General features: G+C 39.4%; 1 protein-coding gene across 1 annotated transcript in view; it reads left to right on the forward strand.

Moving 5' to 3' along the window:
* Rab10 (RAB10, member RAS oncogene family) overlaps nucleotides 1-8852 on the forward strand; it is an 81509-nt gene extending 72657 nt beyond the window's left edge. Inside the window, exons 4-6 of the mRNA XM_027933395.2 lie at nucleotides 914-1003; nucleotides 1941-2042; nucleotides 6333-8852. Coding sequence (XP_027789196.1) covers nucleotides 914-1003; nucleotides 1941-2042; nucleotides 6333-6416 — 276 coding nt within the window. The 3' untranslated portion in view covers nucleotides 6417-8852. The remainder of the gene's footprint in view (nucleotides 1-913; nucleotides 1004-1940; nucleotides 2043-6332) is intronic.
* Nucleotides 8853-20873: the final 12021 nt, after the last annotated feature.

Below are 20873 nucleotides of genomic sequence, written 5' to 3' on the forward strand. Positions count from 1 at the left end.
TCCTTTTACTGGTTGTCTTTTCACTGCCTTGATGGATACTTTGTTGTGCCGAAGGTATTAGTGTGTATGTTTGCCTTTATGCCAATACCACACAGTCTTGAAATCGGGGATTTAGTGACAGAGAGAGAGAGAGAGAGTGTGTGTGTGTGTGTGTGTGTGTGTGTGTGTTGGGGATTGAACCCAGTGCCTCACTGAGCACATGCTCTGCCACTGAGCTTCATTGCAGCCCTATATATATATATATATTTTTAAGGTTAAAAAATTTGGCTCTTTAAATTACCCTGACAATTATTACAGTTTTAAAATAATGGGTTTCATTGTAGCATATTTACAGTATTTTAATTTATACATGTATATATATATTTTTTCTCATTGTGGGCTATTTGAAGCCCTTTTAGATTCCATATGAATTTTAGGATGGATCTTTCTATTTTGCGGGGGAAATAGCATTGTGATTTCAGTGGGGGTGACCTTTTGTTTTTAATTGATTTTACTGGGTGGGAGCTTCTTGTAATCCACTTTAAGGATTCCATAAAATTTTAAATTAGAACTTTTATAAGGTAGTATGTATTATAAAATCTAATATCATGATCCAGCTTGGGTTTAGATTATGTATAGGATTTCCAGTAACACAGTTTTGCCTGTGTCACCTTTTTTGTTGAGACTATATCTAGAAAGTAGACAGCCTCCTCTAGGGGGAAATAACATTTGGCATGGATATTTCTTAGGAATTGTATCTCTTTTGCTAGGTAATTTTAAGAGTTTGTGTAGGCTTTTAACAAATTTTAGGGTAATTTCTTTAAAACTTTTATATTATGAAAATGATACTAATTGAGAAAAATAAAGTCATGTTTGGAAAATATCAAGTCATGATTCATGTAGTGTGTAAAAGTAGAATTTCATTTCATTTTAGCACGCCAATGAAGATGTGGAAAGAATGTTACTAGGAAACAAATGTGATATGGACGATAAAAGAGTTGTACCTAAAGGCAAAGGAGAACAGGTAAGAGTCTTTTATTGAAATTGACGTATTGTTCTTTTCTTTTTTTTGCAATACTGTGGATTGAGCCCAGGTGTAATCTACCACTGAGCTACACCCAGCACTTTATTTACTTGTTTGTTTTGTGTTTTCCTTTTTGGAACCGGGGATTAACTCAGGACTTTGTGCATGGAAGGCAAGTTACATCCCAGCCCTTTTATTTTATTTTGAGATAGGGTCTCTGTAAGTTGGCTAGGCTGGCCTCAAACTTGTGATCCTCTTGCTTCAGCCTCCTGAGTCATTAGGATTACAGGCATGCGCCACCATGCTTAGCAATGCTGGCCTTTCATTGTGGAGATAATTCTGTATTTGATTGTCTTGATTCTGGTGGTGATGGAGTACACTAAGCTAGTCACATAGTTTTTAAAATGCTTGTTGAAAACAGTAGCTTATCTTTTGAGTGAATATTTTTCAGTACATATCCAACATATATAGGATAATCAGATCTGTGGCTATCGCATTTTTAACTTTGTTTAAGCTATAGAAGGAAAAATACAAATCAAGAATTCTTAGTTTTTCATCTTAGCACTTTAAAGAAATGTATCAATTAGTGTGATTCCAAAGTTTGAAAATCAAAAGCCTATATGTGTGGGGGAAGTAGGGAAAGTAGTTTAAGTCACACAGACTTTCTAATTTAAGTTTGCTCCTAGAGTGAAATATATGATTTAGAATATCTGAAATAAATTCTTGGGGTAAGAAGAGGGTTATTTTGATTACTTCTATTTTGTTTGTTTTTTGAAAGAGTTTGACTCATTAAAATAATCTGCTTTATATGCTCTATCTGAGACTGTTGTCTTCAGAATAAAATTAGTATTTTCTAAGATGTTACATCAGTTGATGTTGTAACCACTTGACAACCCATATGTGATAATTTTACAATGCTATTTTGCTTCTATTTTAGATTGCAAGGGAGCATGGTATTAGATTTTTTGAGACTAGTGCAAAAGCAAATATAAACATTGAAAAGGCGTTCCTCACATTAGCTGAAGATATCCTTCGAAAGGTAAGTTCTATTTATTTATTTATTTTTAGTTGTTGATGGTCCTTTATTTTATTATTTATATGTGGTGCTGGGAATCGAATGCAGTGCCTCACATGTACAAGGCAAACACTCTACCTCTGAGCTACAATTCCAGCCCCTAAGTTCCTATTTTTACTTTGCTGGGTGTCTCAATGGAATATTTTTTTAAATAAGATTATTTTATTTTATTTATTTATTTATTTTTAAGTGGTGCTGAGGATCAAACCCAGTGCCTCATGCATTCGAGGCAAGCACTCTACCACTGAGCTACAACCCAGCCCCTCTTATCTTTTCAAAAATACTGATTTATGTGCAAAATTTGGGTTTGGGTGGTATTTTTTCCTGTACCCATTATCCTCTGAAGGGAAGTAAGGAATTTCTAGCTAGATTGCTAAAAGCCATTAGCAGTCTGACAGATCTAGTCAGAACCAACAGTTGCTATCTGAGCTCTCATAGCTACTCTCCTATCCCCGGGTTCATATTTCCAGCTTTGTGTGTGTGCGCACACGCATGTGCACTGGAAACCAAACCCAGGGTTTGCTAGGCAAGCACTACCACTGAACAACACCCCCAGCCTAGCCCCTTGATTCAACTTTTTCACTCTTGAACTTGTTTCTTTCTTTTATGTGCACCCTCTTTCTCTTTCTCACCCTCCCCCAGTACTAGGGATTGAACCCAGGAATTTTTAGCACACAGCTACATTTCCAGCCCTTTTTATTTTCTATTTTGAGACAGGGTCTCACTAAATTGCCCAGGCTGGCCTCAAACTTGCATCCTACTAACCCAGCTGGAATACAAGCATGGGAGCTATCTATGCCCAAGTGGATTTGTTTCTCTTAATGGATCCTTTGTATTGCTATTGATAATTCAAGATAAGAAGTGAATCTAAAGTGATACATACACAACAGCTCAGGAGGCTGAGGGGAGGATTGAAAGTTTGAGGCCAGTCTGAGCAAAGTAGTAAGACCTGTCTCAAAACAAAAATTTTATAAAGGACTGGGGATTAGTTCAGTGATGGAACACCCCTGTGTCCAATTTTTTTCATCAAACAATCTAAAAAAAAAAATTATTTAACAAGTAGGTAAAGATAAAACCTGTTAGAATTCCTTGAAGGTGTAAATTAAATTTGAAAAAGTAGAGTAGAAAAATACTACGTTGGCTAGGGAAAACAGATATTTAAAATAAAGACAATAAAAGCAGCAGAAAAATGTTTTTTCTTAATCAGTGGAAGATAACTTGGTATTTCAGAGATTGATGGGTAAGGATGAAAAATTACAGTCCAGGCTAGATAGGCAGAATATGACTGAAAGGAGTCATCACACAAGTTACTGGAATACCCTTGTTTCTGGGCATTTTGGTCTTCCTAATTTCTTCCTGTCTGTACTATGAAATTTGATCTTCTTGGCATTTCTTTGAATAGTATTATCATTATATAATTTGTGTTCTGTTGAGGAAGAGCTTCCTTATTATCATATAAAAGTTAAGGTATAGATAGAGGCATAAAGATCTCAGACTAGCCATGCACAGTAGCAGACACACCTGTATAATCCTAGTGACTTGGGGAGGCTAAGGCAGGAGGATCCCAAGCTTAAAACCAACCTCAGCAACTTAGTGAAGCCCTAGGTAACTTAGCAAGACCCTCTCTCAAAAAGGGTTGGGGATGTGGCTCAGTGGTTAAGCACTGCTAAATTCAGTCCCCAGTTGGGGATGGGGGATCAGGTAGCTTTTTGTTCTCTTCTCTTCTCTTCTCTTCTCTTCCTTTCTTTTATTTTTTGAATACATGACAGAGGAATGCATCACAGTTCTTATTACACATATAGAAACACAATTTTTCATATCTCTGTATATGAAGTATGTTCACACCAATTTATGTCTTTATACATGTACTTTGGATAATGATGACTATCACATTCCACCATCATTGCCAACCCCCTGCACCTTCCCTTCCCCTCCCACCCCTCTGCCCTATCTAGAGTTCGTCTGTTCTTCCCATGCTCCCTCTCCTTGCCCCACTATGAGTCAGTCACCTTATATCAGAGAAAATATTCGCCATTTGTTTTTTTGAGGGGATTGGCTAACTTCACTTAGCATTATCTTCTCCAGCTACATCCATTTACCTGCAAATGCCATGATTTTATTCTCTTTTATTGCTGAGTAATATTCCATTGTGTATATATGCCACATTTTTTAATCCATTCATCTACTGAAGAGCATCTAGGTTGTTTCCATAGTTTAGCTATTGTGAATTGTGCTGCTGTAAACATTGATGTGGCTGTGTCTCTGTAGTATGCTGTTTTTAAGTCCTTTGGGTATAAACCAAAGAGAGGGATAGCTGGGTCAAATGGTGGTTCCATTCCTAGTTTTCCAAGGAATCCATACTGCTTTCCATATTGGCTGCACCAATTTGCAGTCCCACCAGCAATGTATGAGTGTGCCTTTTCCCCCACATCCTCGCCAACGCTTATTATTGTTTGTCTTCATAATAGCTGCCATTCTGAATGGAGTGAGATGGTATCTTAGAGTAGTTTTGATTTGCATTTCTCTAATTGCTGTTTTTGTTCGTTTCATACACATACATATTCTTTGCAATAAAGTTATGTGTTAAAACATCAAATGTAATTTTGCTTCACATTAGAATTAAGTTTAGATTGAAAGCAATTTAAAGTATTTTAACCTTGTGGTGTGCGATGGCACATGCCTGTAATCTCTGCAATTTGGGAGGCTGAGACAGAAGGATCACTGGCTCAGAGCCAGCCTCAGCAATGTCGAGGAGCTAAATAACTCAGTGAGTCCTGTCTCTAAGTAAAATACGAAATAGGGCTGGGGGTAGGCTGAGTGGCTGAGTGCCCCCCAGTTCAATCCCTAGTACCCCCCCGCCCCAATTTAAACTTGGGACCTGGGTTGTGGCTCAGTGGTAGAGCTCTCACCTAGCATATGTGAAGCACTGGATTTGATCCCCAGTACCACATAAAAAAACTAAGGTATTATGTCCATCTATAACTAAAAATATTTTTTAAAAATATATATTTTAAACTATTTGAATAGGTAATTCATTTCCAAGGTTCAAACATTTAAAATAATAAGTAAAAAGTGGTGGTATATAACTTTAATCCCAAAACTCATAGGTTCACAAGTTCAAGACCCCCACCTGAGCGATTTATCAAGATCCTATCGTAAAATAAAAAGGGCTGGGGGTATAGTTCAGTTGTTGAGCTCCCCTGGGCTCAATCCCCAGTAATGCACTGTGTGTTGGGGGGGGGGGGGTAATATTTAGATATTGGGAAAATACAGGATGATACAGAAAAGAAAGAAAATCACCCAGGAATCTACCACGTATGAATTTTACTGGTAACATTTTGGTGTATGTCCTTTGAATTTTTTTCTGTATCCATTTCCCACCTGAATCACGTAACTTTGCATTTTGCTCCTTCACTTTTAATATTAGCTGAGATTGCCTTTTTAAAACAATGATACAGTACTATAGGCTGCAGCCTAAAAAAGGCAGAAATAATAATAGGAGCTGGGGATATATATAGCTCAGTCAGTAGAGTGCTTGCCTCACATACACAAGGCCATGGGTTCAATCCCCAGTGCCACCAGGAAAAAAAAAGGCAAATAATAATTAAACAGAAAAGAGTCATTTCATATCTCTAAAGTTAGATGTGATCCAACATTGTTTTATACAGTTTGCTTTATAATTTTGTTTGTTTGTTTGTTTGGTTTGTGAATGTGTGTTTTTCGGGTACCTGGGAATGAACCCAAGGGCACTTAACTACTGAGCCACACCACGGCCCTTTTTTAGTTTCTATTTTGAGATGGGGTCTCACTGAGTTGTGTAGGGCCTAGCTTGCTGAGATTGGCTTTGAATTTACAATCCTCCTGCCTCAGCCTTCTGAGCCACTGGGATTGCAGGTGTGTGCCATTGCACCAAGCTTTTTTTTTTTTTTTTTTTTTGAGAGAGAGAGAGAGGCTCTAAATTTACTAAATGTACTGAGGTAGGGCTAGGAGATAACAAAATTTATTGAAAAGAGGGCAGAGATGATTTCAGAAACTATAGTAAAAGTTGCCAGGAAATATCTGTAAGATTTTATGGCTTGGAGGAAGCAGACTAAATAAAGACCAAAACCATGGCCTCCAATCTTGACTTTGCATAGGGGAAGAAACCTATTTCATGTTAGTATAATTGCCTTTTGTTGCATGAAATGACATTAAATCTTGATTTCTCCATGGCAGTATTTATTCATGGTTACTTTTCTTGTGTGTTTGTTCCAGACCCCGGTAAAAGAGCCCAACAGTGAAAATGTAGATATCAGCAGTGGAGGAGGTGTGACAGGCTGGAAGAGCAAATGTTGCTGAGCGTTCTCCTGTTCTACCCGTTGCCATCCACCACCCGTTTCTCTTCTTGCTGCAAAATAAACCACTCTGTCCATTTTTAACTCTGTTAAACAGATATTTTTGTTCTCATCATTATAACTATCCAAACCACCTATTTTATTTGTTCTTTCATCTGTGACTGCTTGCTGACTTTATTATAATTTTCTTTAAACAAAAAAATGTATAGAAAAATCATGTCTGTGACTTCATTTTTAAATGTACTTGCTCAGCTCACCACTGCATTTCAGTTGTATTATAGTCCAGTTCTTATCAACATTAAAACCTATAGCAATCATTTCAACTCTATTCTACAAATTGTATAAGAATAAAAGTTAGAATTAACAATTTTATTTTGTACAACAGTGGAATTTTCTGTCATGGATAATGTGCTTGAGTCCCTATAATCTATAGACATGTGATAGCAAAAGAAACAAAAGCCAGGAAAACACTCATTTTCGCCTTGAATATGTAAATGGGGTTAATTTTGTCCTGTGCCTTATGTGGAAAGGAACTTATTTGGTTTTTCCTTTTTTTGTTTTGGTGGAAGCATGTGCAGGAGACATATCATCCAAATATAAACCATTAAGATGTTTGTGGTTTGCTTGGCTATAATTTTCACAGTAGTTAATTGAGGACAAAGGGTAATGCAGAAATGATAGCTTTGGTTTGCTGAGTCTCATTTTCAGTGGCCTTGTTATTTAAAACTTTTCCTGCCGCCAATTCTTCTCCTTGGCCACTTTTTTTCCTTGTGTCTCATCTTCCTGCATGCTGCTTTATTTGCTTTTCCTCCCCTACCACCTCATGGTATGAGTTATTTAAAAATGAAAGGGGCAAACTAGTAGGTTTGTCAAGTTTTACATAAAGCACTGATGTAACTTGCTAAGTAAACTGAAAGATAAATTCTAACTGCCTACTATCAAAGATCACTTAATTGCTGTCTTCCTCTCATATACTCTTCCCTAAAACCTCTGTCCCAGATTTCTTCATTGGCTGTTTTACTTCTATGTACCTCTTCTTCCATTGTTCTCTTCCTGTCTGTCCATTGAGTTTATGAAATGGAAGAGTTAATTGCATGCACTAGTGTTTGGAGGGTGTTGTGGTTTGTCTAATTAGGTGTATATCCTATTCACTTTCCTAGAATAACTCTCTTAATCTAAATTTGAGTAGTCTCCATTTTGGCAACTCCTCTGGCAGTTTGGTAGCCCAGTAAAGATTTTAAAAAAAGGAAAGAGGAGTGGATTTTATTAACATGTTTGCCAAATGTGTTGAGATTTGGCCTCTGAAGAACACTTTTTCAGTGTTAAGTTGTCTTTACCTTAAGATTTAGAAATACTTTAGAATATTATTAATTTGAGTCTTATGGTCACATCCTCTTAGAAAACTTGTATTACCATGGGTTTAGAAAAAGGACAACAAAAGGCTTCTCGTGTAAAGATAAGATCTCTAGCTGTTTTTAACCCTGTCCTTTCTTCACTTCATCTTTTCTAGTTTGGCTTCATTGCTTATCATTAGGATAGGGTAGGTTAAGTTTGCTATGCTGCTAGCATCCTAAGATGATACCTTTGTTGGAATAATTGTGAATAGCATGATTCATTTCGAGCAGAGGCTGAGTTTAGGACAGCAGCTTCCATTGAAAGTCTTTCTGTGTCATGACACGCATTTTAATGACCTCTTGGCTCACATAAACAACAACATAGGGACTTATCTGCAATGAAAATCCATGAATTTTTCAGATAGTGCCCTAAAAACAATTTTATATGCCTCATTCGTTGGTTGTTGTTGTTAGGTTTTTTCCCTCACTTGACTTTATCATTGTTTACTAGTAAAAAGCAGCATTGCCAAATAATCCCTAATTTTTCACTTAAAAATGATGAAATGATGTTACAGCTTTTTTGAAAAGTTTAGGTTAAACCTATTGTTGTTAGGTTAATGTATTGGTTGCTTCCCTTTATCTGGAATGTGGCAGTAGCTTTTTTACTTTTATTAACCCTCTTTAATCTTTATTCAATTCAGTGACTTAAGGTTTGAGAGCTAAACACTGGGATTTTTGGGTAACAGACTGACAGTTTATTGTTTGCATAATTATATTTGGCATTGTACATAGAAAGGATATGGCTACCTTTTGTTAAATCTGCACTTTCTAAATATCAAAAAAAAAGGGAAATGGAGTATAAATCAATTTTTGTATAATCTGTTTGAAACATGAGTTTATTTGCTTAATATTAGGGCTTTGCCCCTTTTCTGTAAGTCTCTTGGGATCCTATGTAGAAGCTGTTCTCATTAAACACCAAACAGTTAAGTCCATTCTCTGGTACTAGCTACAAATTCGGTTTCATATTCTACTTAACAATTTAAATAAACTGAAATATTTCTAGATGGCCTACTTCTGTTCATATAAAAACAAAACTTGATTTCCAACTGTGTGATTTGGTTTTCATTTATTTATGGAGGTGGAGATGGAAGATTTCTTCTGAAAACAATGCAAAATACCAAACTAAATATTGAGGGACAAAAATAGAAGGGAAATTTTTGCAACCTATGGAAAATGGGAAGGTAATTTCAAGAATGTCTTTGTGAAGAACTATGTTAAAAAACAGAAGGATCACTAGGACAGTAAAGCCCAATATCTGGTATAAAGTAGCAGATGCTGTGTAGTTCTAAGCACTTCCAATTAAGTCTAGTTGAATGTGCCAAAGGCCAGCTGCAGAAGTCAGTTGGTAGATAACCCAGGACACCAAGGTTAGCTCACCATACTAGAGAGAGATTGTATCCTTATTTTAGCAGTGACTGTCCTCTTATCTGAAAATGGGAAGTTTTTCATACTTTGTGATCCAAAGCAACAGCTTTGACTGTATATATTGGCAAAAGAAATATTTAATTCTATATTAAGGCCCTCTCAGTTGATATTTGTTAAATCATCTCTGCTGGAAGGATGACACTTAGATGTTTTCTTAAACAGTATTTATTTTGGTGATACTGGAGGATTTAACCCAGGGGTACTTTACCATTGAGTTACACTCACAGCCCTTTTTGTCATTTGAGACAGGCTTCGCTAGGTTTTCCAGGCCTCAAATTTGAAGTCCTTTTGCCTCAGCTTCCTGAGTAGCTGAAATTATAAGTGCACCACCATGTCTGGCTTAAACTTTATAAGAATCACCTAGATCTGGGAGTGATGGCTTACACCTGTTATCCCAGCAACTTGAGAGGCCAAGTCTGGAGGATCACACGTTCAAGTTCAGCCTGAGCGATTTGGCAAGCTCCTGTATCAAAATAGAAAATAAAAAGGGATGGGGATGTAACTCGGTGGTAAAGTGCTCCTGGGTTCAATTCCCCGACTTTCCGCCCAAACAAAACATAGAATGTTTTTCATGGTGTCTTGTACCTACCCCCCACGTGTTTGTTGTGTGTCTAGGGTGAGGCATATAATCCTGCCTTTGGTATAGGAAAAATAGGATATGGTCTTTGCCTTCAGATATATGATCTGGCTTAGAAAGCAAAAGTAAGTAATTAGGTAAGCATATGTAAGAGCCAAATAGTTGTGATCTGATTTTAAATGTGTTATTAGTAAGTTCAGTTCGGGAGAACAGCTGAAATTTTTTTGAAAAAGGGAAGAAGTAAATGAATTGGTGCCTACATGCCAAGACTGCCTAGGCAGAGATAGACATAGGAGGCATGGTCTTGGGCTGCAGCCCACGCATAATCCCAGGAACTCAGGAGGCTGGGCTGGGGCAGGACAATTGCAAATACCAGACTCTTCTGGGCAACTTTGTGAAACCCATCCCCCAAAATAAGGGCTAGAGATACAGTTCAGTGGTAAAATGACACTGGGTTCAAGCCCCAGTATCTTTCCCACATCACACACACTGGCTTGGCTTTTGGCAATTTATTTTCTAATCGAAACCATCCCTTGACCAAAAGTAATAAGCCTGGGGTTTTTCACAAATTTCTCAATTGGCTTAAAAAAAAAAAAAAAAAACGTAGATGGACACGACATCTTTATTTTTATGTGGTGCCGGGGATGGAACCCACTGCCTCACCTGTGCTTGGGCAAGCGCTCTACCACTGAGCCACACCCCCAGTTCTCAATGGGCTTTTGAAACTATCCTTTGAGAGGGAACTTCATTTTTAGGTAATGGCTAGAACAGTGACTACTAATGATAAAATAGAGGTCAGGGAAAGAGGGCAGTTGAATATGTTTATGACAGCTTCCTACATAGACTTGAGGTGATCTGTAATAGAAGACTAGTATGACCTGAAATAAGATCAAGGAGCCTGTAGGAAGGAGTGGGGTGCAAGCAAAGGAGCACTTGCCAGGATGCTGAATTTAGATGTCAGACTTGCAGCACCAAGATGAAGAGAGAGCCCTTGTCTTACCATCACATGATTAACCTAAAAGTTAAGATTATGATTATGATATAGAAGCTAAGAAAAAATCTGGCACAAAACTCTTTGAACTACAAAGTGAACTGTATCCAATGAGATTTACCAAACATGTTTGCTTGTATCCCTTTGTAATTTATTGAATGCCAGTGAAATGCAGAAGTAGATTGTAAATCAGCAGTGTTTGTACAGGTGGAAGAGAACTTATTGCTTAAAATGTTATATTACATTGAAATTCAGGGCTTTTTAAAAAATATTTTTAGTTGTAGATGGACACAATATCTTTATTTTTATGTGGTGCTGAGGGACCGAACCCAGGGCCTTGCACGTGCTAGGCGAGCTCTCTACCATGAGCCACAACCCCAGTCTGAAATGCAGGGTTTTTATGTTAAATGAAAAAGATCCATTTGCTTAGACACCAGACATACAGGAAGCAAAACTGATGTTACTTTGACAACAGCAAGACTTGGAGAGGCCTTTCCACCTGTGCTTCTTGGGAAGGCCCTGTAGTAGATTCCATTTGATTAAGTGTTGCATAGTCAATCACATAAACGTCCTGGGCCTGGAAATGTTGAAGGCTGACTTGCCGCAAAACACTAGACGGTGAATATGCTGCATGGTGAGCGCCCTCTGTAGGTGAGCTGACTGGCATGTCAGGGACAAAGCTGAAGTAACCCCAAAGCCTGGCTATTGTGTCCCCGCATTTACACTGGAGCAAGGACTCTCCCCTGAACACAGACTGAACTTCACTTTTTCAACAGACTACTGAAATATTACCTGGGAAATAAATATTTGGTAAGAATTGTTTAAAGAATAAGTTCCTGGGATAGGGATTACTTTCTCAGTTCAAACTCTAGATTGCACACGTGGGAACTTAAATTTTCTTTTCTCTCCTTTGTTTTTCTTGTTTTCTGATTACCCAGCCTTGAAGTCGCCACTGCTGATGAGTCTTCCCACCTCGTTCACCTGGCCCCGAATGCTCATAGCTCAGGTTTGGTAATTGTCCTCTCTCCTGGACCACCAGTAATTTTCTGATTACCCACCACACTCCGAGTCCATCTTGCACAGATCAGAAGGGTGATCTTCCTGATCCAACTTTCCTCATGAATCCACAATGGCCCCATGGCCTCTAGCAAGAATCTGTCTTAGTTAGTCACTGTGCATTTCCAGGGAAATAGCAGTGAATTGATCCAGCAGGTGGGTCCTTCTTGAGGTCCCAACACATAACAGCCTTAACTTTGACCAAAGTGCTATATATCCACTTGGCAACTTATAGGTCTTTTTTTTAATATTTATTTTTCAGTTTCGGTGGACCCAACATCTTTATTTCATTTTTTATGTGGTGCTGATGATCGAACCCAGTGCCCTGCACACACCAGGCGAGCCTGTTACCGCTTGAGCCACATCCCCAGCCCCAATTTATCGGTCTTAAAACAGATCACACAACAAAATCTTTTCTTCCACCACCTATTAGCTTAACTTAAGATCTGTCAGTATCATTTTTTTTTTTCACAGCTGCCAACAGTAAAAACCAATTTTAGCTAATGTAGGCAGTGGAGGACATTTCTTAAAAGGATAGTAAAGTGCGATTTCAGTAAAAAGTTGGCAACAATGGCATAATGTTCCATTTTCCTCAAGTCCTTGCATAAAAACACAGCAACTAGGATAACATGGGCAGTGTGCAGCAAAAGTAGTGAGTGACAAGGTATTCCCACAAAGCCCCAAATACAAGCAGGGCCAAAACCTGAACACAAACAAAGGCTGCTCAGCGTCAGCATGTACACAGGGAAAAGCAAAGGGAAACCTCCGTGGGGCATCCGCAACAGCCTGCTGCTGCTCCACACTCTGCAGGCCAACTGAGCAGGCGCTGGAACTGGGCAAGGTTTGCAACCCCATGTAAGTGAGTGCAAGGCAACTGCAATAAACTATGAAGGATGTAGCACTCTGAGCAATAGGAAATTCCTTTTCCCACTATAAGAATCCGGAGCTGCTTGAAATGGCAGATTCCAAGTTTGTGATAGGAAATGTGTAAGCTGGGCCCAAAATAACTTGTCACATCAGACAACAAAGAAACTCAGAATGTAAGGACATAAAAATAGGGCTTGGGAACTACCTTGAAGATGCCCACTCTGGCCAAAGACAGACAGTTAGACCATATTAAATGTGTTTAAATCACCGGGTGTGTGCCAGCAATTTTATGAGACCATGTCTCGAAAAATATAAGGGCTGTGGATATAGCTCAGTGGTCCTGGGTTCAATTCCAGAATTGCTATAAAAAATTTTTTTTAGACCCACAAATTAATGAGTCCTCCCACATACACACATCTAATTGGTCACTATCACAGGATGTCAGAGAAATGTTCTCTCCACATACCCTCCCCTGTGAGTAAAGAATCAAGAATTTATCTTGCCTTCCTTATATAAACTATACTAGGTAACTAAATAGTAAACTAGATGAAATTTCTATATAAGAAGTATTCCAACAAAGAAAGAAGAGATGATAGAATCTTATTATTTTGTAACCTCTAATGAATTAATGGATTTAGTCAAAGTCAATAGCTATTAACATCACAAAAAGAGAAATCTAACAAAATATACATGGAAATACCAGGAACACAATACTTCTTATAATGAGGCCATGCAAAAAAAGAAAAAAAAAAAAAAGGAATCAAATCTGTAGTCTGAATCCAAGTGCCAATTTATAAAAAACCCAAGGACAGAGAAACATATTTAACTACATCAATCAACAAAATCCAGACTTGTAGAATTCATGGGACAATTGATCCAGTCTTTTCAACAGTTAAATTTCAATGGGAGAGACAGAGAAAAGCAAACAAAACTATAGTGTGTTTAGGAAGGTACAGAGGTCATATATTATTATTTTTATTATTATTTTTTTAATTAAGGAAATGTTTGCCCTAAAAGTAGGAGGATCTTCTTTCTAGAGAGGGAGCATTATAATTGGAAGGGTCATAAGGAGGGTCCCCAGGATGCCAAATCCTGTATTCTGGTACTGGTATTGGTTATAAGGGTATTTGACGAATAACAATTCATTGATCTATATGCTTATTTTTGAGTTTTTCGTCATTGTTATTTTATGTTACTGGGGATTGAACCCAGAGGCACTTACCTCTGAGCTAAATCCACAGCACTTTTTATTTATTTATTTAGAGTTAGGGTTCTCACTAAATTGCCCAGGCTGGCCTCAAACTTTTGATCCCCCACCCTCAGCCTCCTGAGTCGCTGGGATTTCAGGCATGTGCCATCACACCCAGCTTATGTGAGTTTTAAATTTTCTATTATGAATGTAACCAAAGGGCCATGAGCATGTGTCCACAATTATATCAAGTAACTTCCAATCTCCAGAACCACAGAACCAGTCTTTTGTTTTTGTTTTTTAGTACTGGGGATTGAACCCAGGGGTGCTTTACCACTGAGTTACATTCCCAGAGTTTTTACTTTTTTATTTTGAGAGAGGGCCTCACTAAGTTGCCGAGGCTGGCCTTGAACTCTGATTCTCCTTGCTCAGCTTTCCCAATCACTGGGATTACAGACATGCGCCACTGCACCGGGCTCAGCACCAGTCTTAAAAGCTGTGCAGCTAGGACCAATGCTCAGAGGTCAGAAGCCAGTCACTGCAGATGGGCACAGACAACAGGCTCTGGGAACTGACTCTACTGTCCCTGAAAGCCATGTGGCTGCCACCAGTGCCAGAACTCTGTGAAAGTGCACACAGTGTGTCCTCCACTTCTTTATTTCAGTGACTTCTGGTTTTGTTGATTGGTGAAGCCCAAACTGCATGCTGCTGTGCCCAGGGGAGTGGAGAAAGGGAGACTCTGGACTTTCCTGTCAATAGTGGGAGGTGGGCTCTTGCCTAAGATGGCAGGATTTAGGTGTTGAGTGGACAAAAAGAGTGATAAGTGTCCCCAAAGCCAGTTGTGCTCAAATTTTACTGCACTTTAGAGTCAGCTGGAGAGTGCTTTTAAAAACAATGCCAAAGTTACACCTCATTGTAACCAAAACAGAGTTTCTGATGAGATTCCAGTGTTGTTTTTAACATACTATGTGATTCTCATGCGCAGCCACATTAGTGAACTAGGGCCTACACCCTTCCTGCTCAATGTGGGTTCCCCAGATCACCTGCATTGGGATCACCTGGGAAATTGTTAGAACTGCAGAATCTCAGCACAATTATAATCTGCATTTAAACAGGAACCCAGGTGAATCCTACTCATATTACAGTTTGAGTAGGGCTGGCCTACACTTTTTTTCTTTCCCCTGTACGCGGGATTAACCCAGGGGTGCTTTACCACTGAGCTACATCCCCTAATCCCATCCCTTTTTATGTTTGAGACAGGGTCTCTGTAGATTAGGGAGGCTGGCCTTGAACTTTCCATTATCCAGTCTCAACCTCCAGTGTTTCTGGGATTGCAAGTGTAAACCACTGTGCTAGGTTGATTCTTTGTTTCAATAAAGTGAACTAGAGAGGAGCTGGAGAGAGCTCAGTTGTTGAGTGCTTGCCTTGCATGCACATGGTCCTGGATTCAATTCCCAGCTTCACACACAGATACCAAAAAAAAGCAGACTAGAAAGCCCTTGAAGACTCAGTCCAATGGAAATATTCTCCAATTCAGTGGTTCCCCTTACTGGATTAACCAGGATGCAAACTTCAGCCCTTAAATATAGGGCCAATCTGCCTCCTTGTGGCCTTTACTAGGGACTACATTTTTCAATATTCTGCTGTAAACCTATTAAGAATTTATGATAAACAGCCACACGAAATTGAATACTCTCCCCCAACCACCACTAAAACTGCAGTAGAGGGCGTTTTTTGTTCAGTACTTGGAATTGAATCCAGGGCCTCACATGCTAGGCAAGCACTATATCACTGAGCTACACATCTCCAGCCCTAAATAAGTATAAGCCTACAAAGAAAAAAAGAACAAGAAGAAAGAGAAGGAGGAGGAGGGCAGAGACATCTGCAGGTGATAATTAGAATTTTTATAATTTTTAATAATTTTTATATTTTTCTATTTATGGAAAAATGGAAGCCAGGCATGGTGGTACACACCTATAATCCCAGCAACACAGGAGGCTGAGGCAGGAGGATCACAAGTTTCAGGCCAGCCTCAGCAACTTAGCAAGTCCTTGACCCTATCTCAAAAGAAAAAAAAAGGTTGGGGGGAGGCCGGAAGTGTAGCTCAGTGGTAAAGCATCCCTGGGTTTAATCTCTGGTACAAAAAAAAAAAAGCCCTGAAGGATCCCATAAGTTTCAGTATTTATAGGTCCTGGTGATGTGAAAAATCCAGGCATGTGGGGCACGTGGAAATAAGCTAAAAATTGGAAAGCAGAAGGAAAGTGCTGCCACCTTAACATGTCCCCGAAATTTATGTATAGGAACCTGGTCACTGAAATGATGTTATTAAGAGGTGGCCTTTTTTTTTTTTTTTTTTTTTTAGAACTGGAGATTGAACCCAGAGCCTGATGCATGCTAAACAAGCACTAGAGTGGAGCTCAGGTTTAAGAGGGGCTCAGGTCATGAGACAGCAACCTACATGGGTGGGATTAGGCATTTTATGAAAGGGCTCAAGTTGGAAGGAGAGGTCTCTCTTGCTCTCTCTCTTACCCTTCTGCCATGTTGATGTTCCTCCCCAGTTGATGCTGTAGCCGGAGAGCCTTCATCATGAACTTGGAAGTCCCAACCTCCAGAAGTGTGAGGAAATACACTTATGTTCTTCATAAGTTACCCAGGCTATGGTATTCTGTGATAGCAATACAAAACAGACTAATATAGAAAATAATTATCAGGAAGCTGAGGCACCAGGAGGATCACAAGTTCCAGGCCAGTCTGGGCAACTTAGCAAGACCTTGTCTCAAAAGAAAAAAAAATAAAAAGGGCTAGGGGTATAGCTCACTGGTAAAGTGCCCCTGGGTTCAAGACTCAGTACCAAAACCTGAAAACATTTAGATTATGTAACAGTTCTGGGGGACACACTGAAATCTATCTCAATGAAATCTGAAGTCCTAAACTGCTCCTGTCCCCTCCTTTGCTATTCTGACTCCAACCAAACACGCTCTGCTGCAGAACCTCTGCCCTCGTGGTCCTTCTGTCTGCAATGCTCACCCTCCTTATAACAGACTGCTCATCCTCACTTCCTGCTGGGTCTCACCCAAATGGCCCCTTAGTGTCAAGGCCTTCCCTGGCCACTCCAAATAGAATAGGAGTGACACTCCCCAGCTCTGGATTCCCTGTCATTTCCACCTGGCTCTCTTTCCCCCCTCCATAGCTCTTACCACCAGCTGACATTAAAAATTACTTGTTCGGGGCGGGGATGAAGCCCAGTGGTAGGTGCTTGCCTAGCACGCACAAGGCCCATTCCAGAACTGCAAAATAACACAACAGCAACAACAATTTGTTCCCTTGTTTACTGCCTGACCTTAAGGTCACCTACATTCAATGTCACTGCAACATGGGGTACGCTGGCAAGGAAATTGTCATACCTACTTGGCTAATGGCTCCCAGCACCTGCCTTCCTACTAGGATAGAGGTTCCGTGCGGGCAGGAGCTCTGTCTTGTTTACTGCTGTCTCCAGCACCCAGAACGATACCTGGGGTTTGGAAGGTACTCCTTAAGTACTTGTTGAATGAATGAACCTGATCTCTCTTGCCCTTCCCTACCTCCTTACTGGGAAATCCACAAGGAGGAAAGGGGAGTACAAAGAAGACATTTTCTTTCTTTCTTTCTCTCTCTCTTTTTTTTGTGGGGGAGGATTAAACCTAGGGGTGCTTCACCACTAAGCTACATCTCCAGCCCTTTCTTTCTTTCTTTTTTTTTTTTTATTTGCTTGAGAAGGGTCTTACCACATTGGTGAGACTGGCCTCAAATTTTCAGTCCTCCTGCTTCAGCCTCCCAAATTGCTGGGATTAAAGTGTGCCACCATGCCCAGCTTTTACAGCATTTTCTCAGGGTGATGGAAGGCTTCCTAGTGTTCCCAGAGATGTTTGCCTGAACCTTCAAATTGAAGAGCCCAGACAACACTTTATAATCAGACTTCAACTAATCCTGATTTAGCATATATACCCCAGGAGGTATGTGTTAGTGTCCTCATTTTGCAAATGAATAAATAGCAGCTTAGCAAAAGTATATTACTTGCCAGGATCATACGACTAGCTGGAAGAAAAAAACAGATTTAACCCCAGATGGCCCGAGTCCAGGCCTGGGCTTTCACCTATCCTTAGGAAGGGCTGCTCTCACTCCTTGACATTGGTTATTTTGTTTTGTGGGGGTACTGGGAATTGAACCTGTGGAAAACACAGCTCACCTGTACAAACCCAAAGGATGGACTAGGAGACACACGCAGAGCAAAAAGGGAGGCTTCACTGATAGTCTTGCAAGATCAGGTGTCTAGGGGAGCAGGCACCCCCCGCCTGTTAAAATCAAAATTTTATCCCCTAGAGCGCAAGGTCCCGCCCTTGTTCCTCATTGGCTGAGTACTGAGATTGTTGGGTGCACAATCTTCTTGAAGAATGTCGCCTAGGTTTCATTGTCTCCATTGGGTTATTTACATAAATATACCTTTAGTTGTTCCCACCTCCTTTTGTTCTCTGGTGGTGGGATGGAGTGCATTTTGCAGTTTATCTTGTTGGTCAGGCTGGCCCCCTCCCCTGACCCACTGTTTGTCAAGGGGCTGTGAATCTGTCACATTCAGATGTTAACTTCTGGTAACCATTTGTTCTGTTTCCTCTTCAGCAGATTTTTCTTACATCCTCAGTAATTTTACATTTAAGACTGTAAATGGATCACAGGACTTTCTGTTTTTTTTTTTTTTTTTAAGAGAGAGAAAGGGAATTTTTTAATATTTATTTTTTAGTTTTCGGCAGACACAACATCTTTGTTTGTATGTGATGCTGAGGATCGAACTCAGGCCGCACACATGCCAGGCGAGCGTGCTACCGCTTGAGCCACATCCCCAGCCCAGGACTTTCTATTTTTCACAAACCCAGGGACACTTACTTTACCACTGAGTTACCTCCTTGGTCCATTTTATTTTAAGACAAAGTCTCACTAAGTTTCCCAGACTGTCCTCAAACCTGTGATCCTCCTGCTTCATCCTCCCTGGGATAACATGCCTGGGATAATAGGCATGTGCCACTGCACCTGGCAACATTTGTAATAAGTATAAAGCAATACTTTAGAATATAAGAAGTATGTGTACTTTGGGAGGCTGAGGCAGGAGGCTCATGAGTTCAAAGCCAGCCTCAGCAGCTTAGTGAGGCCCTAACCAACTCAGTGAGAACCTGTCTCTAAATAAAATACAAAAAAAATGGCTGGGGATGTGGCTCAGTGGTTAAACACCCCCGAGTTCAATCCTCTGTACAAAAAAAAAAAAAAAAAAGTGTGTGTACTATGATAGTTTCACTTACTATGGGAGTTAAAAAAAAAGACTATTGTCATTTATAAAATAGCTTTCTATAAAACAAGTTTCATTAAGTTTTTTGTTTGTTTGTTTTTGGTACGGGGGATTGAACGTTTTACCACTGAGCTACATCCCCATCCCTTTTTTTTTTATTTTTTATTTTGAGACAGAGTTTCACCAAGTTGCTCAGGGCCTCACTAAGTTACTGAGGCCAGCTTAAACTTGCAATCCTCCTATCTCCACCTCCCAAATCACTGGGATTACAGTCTTGTGTAACACCATGCCCAGCTCAATAAGTTTTAAAATACTGAAAACATATAAAGTATCTCCTCTGGGGCTGGGGTTGTAGCTCAGTGGTAGAGCATGTGCCTAGCATGTTCAAGGCCATGGGTTCAATCCCCAGCACCAGGAAAAATAGAGTATCTTTTTGAACATAATAGAATGAAACTACAAAACAATAACAGAAGGAAAACTGAAAATTTTACAAGTACATGGAAATTAGACACATACTCCTAAATGATTCATGAATCAAAGACAAAAAAATCACAGGAACATTAGGCTTTTCTTGAGGTAAATGAAAACTATAATATACTTCACACAGGCCCCAATACCCCCACCAAGTCCCATAGGTGGATGAAGACTGAAATAACTAGAATCAGAAATAAAAGAAAATCTTACAATGGATGCCTCAGAAATAAAAATAAAAAGGATTGTAAGAGACTACTGAAGTTATACACCAACAGATTGGGTAACCTAGAAGAAATGGCTAACTTCCTGGAAACATAGAAAAGATGAATAGAACTTCAACTAGAAAGGAGATTGAATCAGTAATCGAAAACCTCCCCAAAGAGAAAGCCTAGGACCAGTTGGCCTCACTGGAGAATCCTACAAAACGTTTGTAAAAAGAATTAACCACGATCCTAAATTCTTTCCAAAAATTGAAAGGAGAGGGAAAACCTTCAAACTCATTCCAGGAGGCCAGCATTACCCTGAACTAAAGCCAGACAAAGATACCACAATAAAAGAAAACTACAGACATATCCCTGAAGAATATCAAAGCCAAAACCCTCTGCAAAATAAGTACATCAAAGGATTGTCCACCACTGGGCTTGGTGCTGCACACCTGTAATCCCAGTTATATTCCAGAGGCCAAAGCAGGAAGATGGAAAGTTGGAGCCTGGGCAATTCAGTAAGACCCTATCTCAAAACAAAACAAAAAACAAAAACAGACTAGAGATACCTCAGTGATAGAGCATCCCTTGGTTCAATCCTCAGTACCTTAAGAAGAAAAGGGATCATATACCATGACCAGGTGGGATTTATCCCTGGGAATGCTTTCGCATACTAAAATCAATAAATAAATACACCACATGAACAAAACAAAGGACAAAAATCACACAATCATCACAGAGGATGCAGAAGAAAAGCACTTGACAATATTTGAATCATTTTATGATAAAAATACTCAGCAAATTAGAAATATAAGGAAATTATCTCCAGATAGTAAAGGTCATATATGAAAATCCCACAGCCAACATCCTACTTATTGGTGAAAAACAGAGTTTTCCCTCTAAGATCTTTTCAACATAGCACTAGAAATTTCTAGCCAGAACCATTAGGTAAGAAAAATAAATAAAAATCA

The sequence above is a fragment of the Marmota flaviventris genome, chromosome 14, assembly GCF_047511675.1.
Source record: "Marmota flaviventris isolate mMarFla1 chromosome 14, mMarFla1.hap1, whole genome shotgun sequence".
NCBI classification, from domain to species: Eukaryota; Metazoa; Chordata; class Mammalia; order Rodentia; family Sciuridae; genus Marmota; species Marmota flaviventris.